Here is a 12,760-nt window from a genome sequence, read left to right on the forward strand (position 1 = left end):
TGCATGCATTAAAAGTGAATCCCAAGTTTTGAAAAATCAATTGACTTGAAATGGGTGGAAAATGTTGATGTATTTGGACTTGGATCGTGATAAAATTTCTAAAAAAAAAATGCCAACGCATTGACATATTGAATAGATATTAATTATAGAGTGAAGAAACTATAGGCTATTTATATTCCATCCATAATGGAAATATTCATTTTATGATGGAAATATTCATTTGAAATATTCATTTTAAATTTTGATTTAAATATTCAACTTGAAATATTCATTTCATAATCCATTATGATTGTTTCGTTCATCTCTAGTGTTTAATCGAATTCAGTAGTGGAGGAAAATGAAGAATCAAACCAATAAAATTCTATGAAATATATATATGAAAACTTGTGAAATGTTATTGAATCGAAACTTACAGTAACAATATGTACAAAACATAATTAGAAACAAATATTCAAAAATTTTCACCATGTCTCTCACGAGATGAGTTTTCCATATCAATAAGAATTAATATGATACCATAAATTATAAAACAAAAAAATACTACTACCAACTAATTATCTATCAAACTTATCAAATATATTAGATTATTATTATCATCATCATAAGCATCAAGCTTAAAAAAAACAAATGGCACACTAGAATTCACTGAAAGGCACTTAGCTCATAGTACCATACCGGTAACTCGTTTATGAAATCTGCACTTGAATATAATCTTAATTTTTCAATTGAATTCACGAATCAACCTAACTGCATTTATTCGTTTGTTATAAAGTGATGGAAGCCTCTATAAAAGTAGAAGAGATCAATTTTTGAAGTAGGCCTATATCAAAGTTAGTAACCTAAAAACCTGCACTATAAAACATAAATTGGGTTCCAATATTATTAAGGCTATTGCCATTTCAATCAAGTGCTGATACTATATAATATCCTTTTGAATTAAACATAACTTGTGATACAGAATGTTATTGAATCGAAACTTACAGTACGGTACCGTAACAATATGTACAAAACGTAATTAGAAACAAATATCCAAAAATTTTACTAAGAGTCTACAAATTCTCAAAATTAGGATCGCCATGTCTCTTATGTGACGAGTTTCCCATATCATTAAAAAATAATATGGTACAATAACATAAATAATCAAGGAAATACTACTAATTACGTATCAAACTTATCAAATATATTAGATTATTATTATCATCATCATAAGCACCAAGCTTAATAAAACAAAACAAATGGCACTGGATTTCACTGAAAGGCACTTTTAGCTCATACCTAGTACCATACCGGTACCTCATTTATGAAATCTACACTTGAATATAATCTTATTTTAACGGAATTCACAAATCAACCTAACTGCATATTCCTTTGTAATGGAAAGATAGAAACCTCAAAAGTAGAAGAGATCAATATCAATTTCGAAATATAGCTTGTAGTAGCCTACAAACCTTTACTATAAAAAACACAAAAAAGTATTCCAATCATTCAATCTAAAATTTAATTCAATCAAGTGCTAATACTGTATCTTCCCTTGAATGAAACTCAGCTACTTTTGAATAAAAATACACCCCTTCCCTTGTATAATATTATGATCAGCATAATTATAATAATATTACTGTACGGTATATCGAAAAATAGAGTTCATCATCTTTAAAGTTCTCATCAAATTGTAAACAACATACATTTTTTGTAATTTACCATGCATTAAAAATGATATTTTTTGTAATTTTTCCATTCTTAAAAAATAATATTAAAATTGATGCCGGCAGCTGTAACCCTATCGTGTCATTTTTTTCAATTTCAAAATTATGTATAACTTCATATATGTAATCGTTTTTATATGTTGGACCCATAATTGAGTATTCTCATAATTGTTGAAAACATTTTGAATTATAATTTCTAATAAAAGTGATCAGCAGAATTTTAACGTGAATTTTTATTACCCAAAGCATACTTTAGGCCCGCCGCAAAGTAGACCCACGCTAATCCACGAAAAGCAACCCACGCCGTGGGATGTTTTGTAAACCTAGGCTATATAGAATTATTCATAATCAATCAGCTGACAAGTGGATTATTCATTGCATGTATTATTATCATTACACAGATGTCTGGAGAAGCCTAGCAATGGTTTACAAAACATACCACTGCGTGGGTTGCTTTTCGTGGATTAGCGTGGGTTTACTTTGCGGCGGGCCTTACTCTTGTAATTAAATGGTAGAAATTTGATCTTGAAGCGACAAATCTCCTTCAGTGTCGGTGTTGAAAGAGTTGCTTTTAGTCATCGGTCTCTGTCTTCAAACTGGCGATCGGCGCACTTTTCACATCCCTCCCTGCAAACCAATAATAACTCAAATTAGTTCCTAATAATAATTATTATTATCATTATTATTATAGTCTATGTAAAATAAGTTGAAACTTGGCCCTACATCTGAAGAAATGACAAGGTTGCCAATTCGTGTAAAATTACAACTTTCTCAAATTTCCAATTCAACGTCAGAATTGGATGTAGAATATCATCCCCGATATCCTAGTAGTGCTAAAAAAGTTTCAGGGTTGCAGGATTAAAAGGAAATTTAACTTTTATTATGAAATTGGAAACATCGCGAAGATTTGTTTTTCTTTCAATTATCACTTCTCTCAGAATCATGGGGCGTCGTAATGCGTAATAATTTTACATCAAATTAACGGGGAGAATGTCTCCTTTCTATTGATGTCTGGATCATTTTTATCCAACCTATAGCCTAGTTATTTTTTAATCAATGATTATGTTCGTCAATGTCGAGACATTTCAAGTAGAAATTTTCGACATGCAGGAAATCTTTTCTGTTTCAAAAGTTAAGCAGTTGGTGAAAGCTAGAAAGATTCTCAGAAATAATTGAAATTATTCTTTCAATTGTCAAACGTACTCGGAAGAACGTATTTTGGCCTCTCAGGAGTTTCAAAGTCAAGGATAGCGGCTGAATCGTATGCCACCATATTATGCTATCAATAGCTGGGATCAACAAAAACAAAATACAGACAGCTTGAAATATTCAGCGATTGCAAGCCACATGATTATAAATAGTGAAAATGACAACCTCGCCTCGAATAATCCAAGCAGTGTTTCATTACAGCCTTTCTAGAGGCAATCAGCTGCTTGCGTGTAAAATAATTCAGTCAAATATCTTGTGAATAGCCAGTCTTTAGCATACAATTTTATACACAACGCATACCATGCAGCCGCTCTCCTAAAACTCCTTGAAGACCAAAATACGATCTTCCGACTACTTTTGACAATTCAAAAATTATTTAAATTTTTTTGGTGGTTCTTTTCGCTTCCACCACCCACTTATCTTTCGAAACAAAAAAGTTTTTTTCATGTCGAAAATTTCATGTTTTCTGCTCGAAATGTCTCGACATTGACGAACATAATTATTAATTAAAAAATAACCCTCTCCCCGTTAATTTGGTATAAAATTATTACACATTACGATGCCTCATGATTCTGAGAGAAGTGATAATTAATAGAGAAACAAACCTTCGATTCTCCAATTTTATCATGAAAGTTTAATTTCCTTTTAATCCTTCATCCCTGAAACTTTTCTTGCACTACTAGGATATCGGGGATGATATTCTACATCCAATTCTGACGTTGAATTGGAAATTTGAGAAAGTTGCAATTTCACAAGAATTGGCAACCTTGTAATTTCTTCGGATAGAGGGCAAGTCTCAACTTATTTAACACAGACTAAAGTACCTATTAAATTATCTACACAGACTTATATAGACTTATCCTAGGGAGCTGAACAAAAAAGCTTTCATCGAATTTTCTGTGCGAGGCTGATTTAAATGTGTCGAAGAAGTTTGGGGGGCTCTATGGTTGCCAGGGTGGTAAAATGTTCGTGATTTGAAGGTTTTCCCATAGCCTCCAGTGTGTTCTCTAACTGACTTTGAGGTGAGTTTTCCGAGGCAACATGCCGGTTTGGTTGTGAATTTTTTGTCATTTGCAGCTTTATGTAATAAATATTAGTTCATATCATATTATATCTAGAATTGGTGAAAATTGTGGAAACAGCTTAATATTTCTTCCACCAGGATAATTTTTGACAGTAGATTTGATCGATCCGAAAATTAAATAAAAGCTGAATCTTTTACCATCGATAGAACCCTCCCAGAGGGTCATTCTCCCAAAAGTCCCAAGAAATCCCCTTGGAGCTTTCCCCCCTAGCCACCCTCAAAGTTGAAAAATGCAGGTAATCACGGAAAATCAATTATCTCTGTACCCATTGATCGGAAACAGTTCTATTATATGCCATTCGATTCGTTACATTATGGACTACAATATTAGTTATATTCATTTTTTCAATAAAATTAACAGTTTTCTTGATAAAATAATATATATGTAAAAATTTAGGGGGTTTGCGATTTGATTTTTTTGTTTTCTTCGATTAACTTCAAAGCAAGTAGTTTTAAAGAAAAATGAGTCGAATAATTAATGTAGCCACTCTCATTGCAAATCCATTGATGTATATTGTTATGTATTTGCGATTCGATTTGACGCCGTGGAAGGGGAAACAGTCGACGCGGAACGGCGCGGCTGACTCTCTTAGCCATAGTAAACAGCAAACTGGAAATCAATTATCTCTGTAACCATTAATCGGAAAAAAATCTATCATATGTCATTCGATTCGTTAAATTAAGGACTACAATATTAGTCGGATTCATTTCCTCAATAAATCGAACAGTTTCCTTGATAAAATAATATAATGTAAAAATTTAGGGGTTTTTCGATTTGATTTTTTTGTTTTCTCCGATTAACTTCGAAGCAAGTAATTTTAAAGAACAATGTGACGAATAATTATTGTAGCCACATTCATTGCAAATCCATTGATGTATATTGTTATGTATTTGCGATTCAAGTTGACGCTGTGGAAGGGGAAACAGCCGACGCGGCTGACTCCCTTCACCATAGTAAACAGAATAATACTGCTGTCTACATTGCATCTCATTTACACTATGGCGCTCGAAACAATTAATTTTGTCTATTGTTTTGACATGCGCTGTATATAGATTTTCACTTTTCAATACTCTAAAAAATATTACAATTTTCTTGATTTAACCATGCTCATGATAAAAATCAGGATTTCGTTGTTTGCTCACAGAATTTATTATATTAATTTGAAGTGTGCCTTCTCCATACGAGTCAGAGGTAACACAATTTGATAACTCTAGTTTCAGATATTGATGTTTTTCAACGAAGTTTCATGATATATTATGTGTCCGACTCCTTCATCTTATCCTTATTTTGTGAAAAATGAAGATTCGAAATTTCTTTTCATAGCTTTTCTTGTGTTTTATCTTGTTTCATTACACTTTATAATTTAAACACTTCATAATGGATGAATATAATCAGATCACGTGAACAAAAAAAATAAAAGGGTAGGCCTACCTGAGATACTATATGATAACACAGTACTCCTGATAAGATGAAAATTTTCAAGCTGAAAGTAGATTAATTTGTTGCACATTCGGTTCAAATATCAACAAATGTTACCAAATATTACCAATGTTATCACATATAGTGAGAACGAATTACTCTGAAGCTTTTTATTCTCACTGAACATGAAGAGGCAATACCAAGCCAGAATCGCAGTTCCGTTCACAATCATTATCAGAGCTTTCAAATTGATGCTATGTAACTATGTATGTTATCCCCATCTCACAATTTCCCTATTTATCCTTATCCTACTGATTCAGAATAAAGTAGTTGATCTCTATAATCACAAAAATCAATGTACAGTACCTATAATAAATAGTAAAAATAACAAAATTTTAGTAATAATGCAACTTTTTCTAGGTACGAATTTCAAGGCTCATAAAATGACTTTTTCTCAATCACAGGCAGAAATTCCAATGATCATCATAATAGTAATTTAATGAAAATTTTTGTATTGTACATTGTTCGACGTAAGATAAGCTACATCTTTAAGGTAATCAACGTATTTAGGATTATCATGTTTATGAATGAAAGCGAGACTGTGATAGAAGATTAGTCAAACTGAAATATAAACATTATATACAATGCATATTTCTGATCAACTATAATTACAAATGATAGTATCAAGCCGAAATGAATTGAGCAACTGAATTTCAAAGTTACTATCCACTGTTCAAATCGCACTGTGATTTCCTTTTACTTCCAAATGGATTGAATTGCCTCACTCTTCAACGTAACAATTATTGTAAAAAAAACAGTGGAATGTGAACGTCATCCAAATAGCATTTGAATTTCAATTTTCAGATCATGAAATTCATAAAAAACTAATTCTTGAGAGAATAGTGATGAATTGCAAACAGTGCAAGTAACATTGATACAAAGCGATACAATGAAAATCAACATCGATTAATTTAATACTGGACTTATCAAATTTATATTACCGTTAATTTATATTATTTATAAAGCTTATAAAATGTAAAACCAACATTTTAAATTTTCTCTACTGGAGCAAAACATCGATAGAAAATAAAGAAGAGCCCATTATAAGCACAATATACTTGTGTACTAGAATTCACTTGAACTAACTCATCACTTCAACCCTTCAATGATCACAATGAACTAGAATGGAATAAAAACCATGAAATTGATAATCAGGTACATTTTTCAAATAGCTTCACCCAACTAAATCTGTGAATGCTAAGTCATAAGAAATCATGTTCAATAGATTTAATTTGAATGCTTCAAATAGAAAATGATCTATTCTTTTGGTGCCCTAATCAAAATCAATTTCAATCAACATTAATCGACATAAAGAAAAGCTTCTGCCAACCTTGTGTAATGAATGACAAGATGCGAGTGGAGGTGAAAAATCGATATGTTAACAAAAATAATAGAAGATGATGAATCATCTTTCAATTAATCTTATACGGTAGGGTACTTTGTGGTTAAATGTGAAACACTTTCATGATTTTCCTACCTTTTATGCATGCTTACTCTTCCTTAATTGTATGTTTGCATGGCTTTCATCTTTAGAATCTACTGAATTTTCATATTGGACTGTCTAAATAATGTAGATTCAACTAGTAAGAACGGAAGATAAGCTACTTTACAGAGAGAATCATAGAAAGTTTCAACTCAACAAGCCCAATGTATAAATTTTTTATGCCTCAGCCGTCATATATATTTGGCTCAACTGAAGGTATATTATCAACCTGGCTTGGAGAATATTAACTGTAGAAAACAGCAAACACTGCACGCTATGATTTTTCAGGAAATTGCCACTGTTAACACTATTGTAATCTATGATTTATCTCAGTTTTTGACATTCATAACTTATGATAAATTTTAGCATAGAATTATGATCATACACACATATTTTAAATATGTATTATATTATGTAATAGTATGAATATTTTATCGGTTGCAAACAATATCTTTGTCTGTCATAGAATGCATGATTTAGCACATATATAACAACAAAATGATTTTAGAGAATTTAGAGAATTAAAATGTGAAAAATTAGTTTCATCGCATGTCAAAACGATAGACAAGATTGATTGTTTCGAGCGCCATAGTGTGAATAAGATGCAACTAGAAAGCAGTAGGCCTTCTACTGTATTTTACTGTTTACTATGGTGAAGAGAGTCAGCCACGCCGTACCGCGTCGACTGTTTCCCCTTCCACAGCGTCAAATCGAATCGCAAATAAATAACAATATACATCAATGGATTCGCAATGAATGTGGCTACATTAAATATTTGTCTAATTTTCTTTAGATTATTTGCTTCGAAGTTAATCGGAGAAAACAAAAATCAAATCGAAAAACCCCTAAATTTTTACATATATATTATTTTATCAAGGAAACTGTTTGATTTATTGAGGAAATGAATATAACTAATATTGTAGTCCTTAATTTAACGAATCGAATGACATATGATAGATTTTTTCCGATTAATGGTTACAGAGATAATTGATTTCCAGTTGCTGTTTACTATGGCTAAGAGAGTCAGCCGCGCCGTTCCGCGTCGACTGTTTCCCCTTCCACAGCGTCAAATCGAATCGCAAATACATAACAATATACATCAATGGATTTGCAATGACAGTGGCTACATTAATTATTTGGCTCATTTTCCTTTAAAACTACTTGTTTCGGAGTTAATCGAAGAAAACAAAAATCAAATTACAAACCTTTAAATTTTCACATATATATTATTTTATCAAGAAAACTCTCAATTTTATTGAAAAAATGAATATAACTAATATTGTAGTCCATAATGTAACGAATCGAATGGCATATAATAGAACTGTTTCCGATCAATGGTTACAGAGATAATTGATTTCTCGTGTTTACCTGCATTTTTCATGTTTTAGGGGGCTGGGGCGGAAAGCTCCAAGGGGATTTCTTGGGACTTTTGGGAGAATGACCCTCTGGGAGGGTTCTATCGATGGTGGGAAATTCAGCTTTTATTTAATTTTCGGATCGAAACTGCTTTTTTGGACCTTCATTGACTGGGCTATGGTACTTAGTAGGCTATACACTTCCTATAACGGTCTTTATAAGCTGGAAAGTATTATCCTATCAAATTGACTTACAACAATGGAAAAAATTGAAATAAAGAATAATTATCTATTTTTTTGTTGAGATTATGTGGATATCTTAATTAAAGTTGGAAATTCCAAGCAAAAAAAATTCTGATGAGACTCAAACCCACATTCTTTCAGTTCGACTCGCTACCACTTGCTCCACATGTACACTCGTTTATGGGTGGATGGTGTTTGAATGGATATTTATAGTTACGTGAACTTTGATTAGAATAATAGTTATTTGTATATCTAGAGTGAAAAGTACGACTTATTCTCCCTGTGGGAAAAAGTTTGAAGCCCGAGGCGAAGCCGAGAGCAACAATTTTCCTAAGGGAGAAAAAGTATTTTTCGCTTGTGATGTACACAACATTTTTCCTCCATCTACATTTTTTTATAGAAACTGCAAATAAAATCATTCTAATAACTTACGTATTGGTGACAATGTTTCCTAACAACATAACCTAAAATCTAAAGCCTAAGAGCTAAAAACCGGTCGTCTGATTGGCACTGCCAATCTATCGGCAAAAGTTGTAACAATTATATCAGCTGGGTAGCTACCAAAAATGGCTGACTCCAGATCACGCGGTTCAGATTTGAATTGCAGATCAAAAATATTTGTTGGCTGGTATTTTGAATAGAATAAAATATTTTAAAAATTGTATAAATTTTTATCGTCTACTAATATTAAGAATATAATATCATACAAACATATATTCCATAAGTTGTTTTCTGGTTGTGGTATTGAATTCAGTTGACTCAATGATAGACACCTCTATTATGCTTTCTCATCTGAGCTTAGACCTTTTAACCTATTACCATGTAAGTTTTTAAAATAGAGATGCTTCCCATGTTATTTAAATGGAGTCACTTCTCCTCCCTAGGGAGTTTTTCTGTTTTTTACTACCGAGAGCGAAAAAGTGACACTTTATTATTATGTTTCAGGGAGTAAAGTAAGTACTTTCGACAGTAGGTGGAGGAAAAATAGATTTGTTCTGGTTACTGAATAGAATTTGATTGAAAATGGAAAATAGAATAGGCATATAATCATTCTTGGGAAATTCAGAATCGTATGCACAATTTCAAGTTTATCGGTTTAGTAGTTTCAGATCTGAAATCTGATAATGCGTTGAATATGTGCTGCCTATCACTGGCATGTTAATTTGAATTCCTTTAGGCCCGGTTGCGGTTTTCCGGGAAAACCTTCTCTGATTGGTTCTCGTGAAATTAATTACGATTTAAAAGTAATTAGCTTTTGTGCAACCTGCACATAATTTCATAATAGTAAGAGTATAATATTGGTCTCTGGACTGATACCTACCAATAGTAGGGTAGGATACACTAATAATTATATATTCATAAAAGGCTACAAATTCATAGAGATATATATTTATATTAATATTCATAACGGCTACGCTATTATTCATATTAAACTATAACGCTATTGTAAAGGCTACGCTATTTATTTGTATTAAACTATAACGCTATTAGCTAGATATCACATACCGTACCGGTAATATCATTTTTACATAAAACCATTACAGATTACGCAAATTAATGCAGTTGCAGATTATTTAGACGTGTATTTTACAGAAAACTTTCAAATAATGCTAAACTAATTGTTTGGCGATGCAAAATGAAATGCATGTTCAGTAGTTTACTAGTAAAGGAGACTTGGAGGCTGATGAAATTTCGCTCTTCAGCAAATGTGAAATGCAATATAATAAAACAACGAAAAATTAATAATTTCAAAGCTAAGGCCCGGCTGCACAAAAGCCTTTTAAATTTTAATAATAATTACTTTTTACGAGAACCAATCCGAGGTTTTTCTGAGAAAGAGGCTTCTCTGATTGCTTCTCGTGACATTTAAGGGGGATAAAAAGTTAATAGACTTTTGTGCAACTGGATGTGAGTGAAATTCACGTCATGCAATGTGATGTTATTTCACAATGTAATGCAATTTCAATATTAGGTATTCCGTCATGGAGAAGAAAATAGAATCGTGTAAAAAGGTGTGAAACAGGTGTAAATTAATGATAATAATCACGTGTTTCACGGCGGTAAGCTTTGCAAAATCCGACGCGGAAAGATAATAGTAAAATTAAATGGAATGGTAATCCATTGCGATTTGGAAAATTGAAGATTCTAGAATACAGTAAAAATAGTATTGGAATCGTCCCGCACTCTTGCCGCGTAGGGGTGTGCACAGCAAACTTAAGATTCTATAGAATTCAATTAGAGGTTTTTTGAAGTGGGATACTTATAATTTAGTTTGTTATTATTGACTTACCGTGCAACTTCTTCCTCGTCGTCGAGGGGGTAGTATTCTTGATACCGAGGCGAGCACGACTGCTCGTGCCCGGGACACCGTCAGGAGATGGAGCAGCTGCTCGGCCGCGGGTCGCCGTACATCTTTTCGACTTCAAAGAGGGCAAGCGAGAAGAGGTCGCAGGCGGACATGTACTCGCGGGCCGATGTCTCGATGAAGGCAGCTCGCCACTGAGCAGCCAGGGCACGCCCCTCCTCCTTGGTTACCACGCGCTCCTTGTGGAGGTCCATCTTGTTGCCGACCAGAAGCAGTGGAACTGCCAGGCGGCCCACCGAGTCCAGCAGCTTGTCGTAGATACTCCTCACCACCTCGAACGACATCCTCGACGTCACCGAGTACACCAGAATAAAGCCATGCACGTTCACCGCCAACTGGTTGGGGAAAATCGAGTACTTGTCCTGCCCCGCCGTGTCCACAATTGTCAGATTGTACTCCTCGCCGCGGTACAGAAAGCTCTTGTGGTGTGTGTACTCGATTGTTGGGTTGTAGTTGTCCACAAATTGTTTGTCAACGAACTGAATGGTCAACGAAGACTTGCCCACTGACCTGTAGCCCATGACTGCGAATTTTCGCTGTTTTCTACCAACTACCGCCGCTGCTGCCATTATAACACTTGAGATTTCTGTTCAAAGTATTAAACTAAGAAAGATTTGTCGAACTCCAAACACGATACTCACGTTTAAACGGAGAATATTATACTCCAAAATACGTATGATATTATACCGTATTAAAATGGGTAACAAGTACTTTGCCTATGCCTTGATCAAAACAATAACACAAACCTCTTAGAACGAATGCTCGTAAACACGTGTCTAGATGTTGAGCTCACCACCCTCACCAGTCACCATTGACAATGACAGCACTCTGGCTCCTCGCTAGCAGCCTTGGCCGAGGACATTGTTGGTGGTTGAGGTGGGGGTAGTCCAGCTATTCTACAAGGGAGTAGGTGGTGGAAAGCATGTCCGAAAATAGGCCTAACGGTCAAGGGTGGTTCGTCACCATGCCATATACTAGGCTTCACTAATAATCACAACAATGTTGTATCCTCTATAATAGCTTCCCGTGCCAATAACCTGTGCTTCACTTTCCAACATTCGTTTCGAATTCTATTATGAAATTCCAAGCCATCAATGAAATGGCACAAGTGGATGATAATGAATGAATTCGATGTTTTGGCGTTTCTTATGAGTTCCAGGGAGTATAAAATACCTCTACTCTTTCATTTCGAATGGTAAATAATCAATGTTGATTTTTGTTTCGAGAGAACATGAACCTAATTTATTATTGGTAATAAATAATAAACTAGGTGCATGTTCTCTTGAAAAAAATCAACATCGACTAGGTGCATGTTCTCTTGAAACAAAAATCAACATTGATTATTTATAAGAAACATTCATTATTGGTGATACGAGACACTATACAATAATTTGATTCAAATTTGAAAAAAATGGATGAGATCCAGAAATATTCTCAAGTTTGACAATTTGTCTATATACCTAATTGTTTATATTTGTCTATTTGTTTATGTATTAAGGCATTAATATACAGTATTACAGATATATGATTTGTTAAAAAATAAAGAAACAATAAAATTCCGAAACCATAAAATCATATTCCAAATCTCAACTCCAAATTTGTTTACTTACCGGTAAGGGTAACTTATGTATAACAGAATAATAAGTTATTTCTGAAATACTGTGTGTGATTCAAGCTGCTCAATTTAAAGCAGGTGCAATAAAAATATAGATTTGTAAATATCTCAGATATAATTCAAAAATATCGGGGCACCGAGCTTCGCTCGTTATTTTTATTTATTGATAAAGAGAACACAATTCTTTAAAATGATCGAGTTCATATTTCACAGCTGGCTATAT

General features: G+C 33.4%; 1 protein-coding gene across 1 annotated transcript; it reads right to left on the bottom strand.

Annotated features, from left to right (window-relative positions):
- Window positions 1-369: 369 nt before the first annotated feature.
- LOC111043445 (GTP-binding protein Rheb-like) lies at window positions 370-11,792 on the bottom strand. The gene is made up of 2 exons (XM_039437157.1): window positions 10,848-11,792; window positions 370-2,330 (listed from the first exon to the last, which is right to left on the bottom strand). Exon 1 carries the CDS (start codon window positions 11,489-11,491, stop codon window positions 10,928-10,930), a length of 564 nt encoding a protein of 187 aa, XP_039293091.1. The 5' UTR covers window positions 11,492-11,792; the 3' UTR covers window positions 370-2,330; window positions 10,848-10,927.
- Window positions 11,793-12,760: the final 968 nt, after the last annotated feature.

This window comes from Nilaparvata lugens, chromosome 1, assembly GCF_014356525.2.
Source record: "Nilaparvata lugens isolate BPH chromosome 1, ASM1435652v1, whole genome shotgun sequence".
Taxonomy (NCBI): domain Eukaryota; kingdom Metazoa; phylum Arthropoda; class Insecta; order Hemiptera; family Delphacidae; genus Nilaparvata; species Nilaparvata lugens.

Excerpts from the sequence above, each read along its gene's own strand:
- LOC111043445 (XM_039437157.1), bottom strand. The coding sequence starts at position 11,491 with ATGGCAGCAGCGGCGGTAGTTGGTAGAAAACAGCGAAAATTCGCAGTC.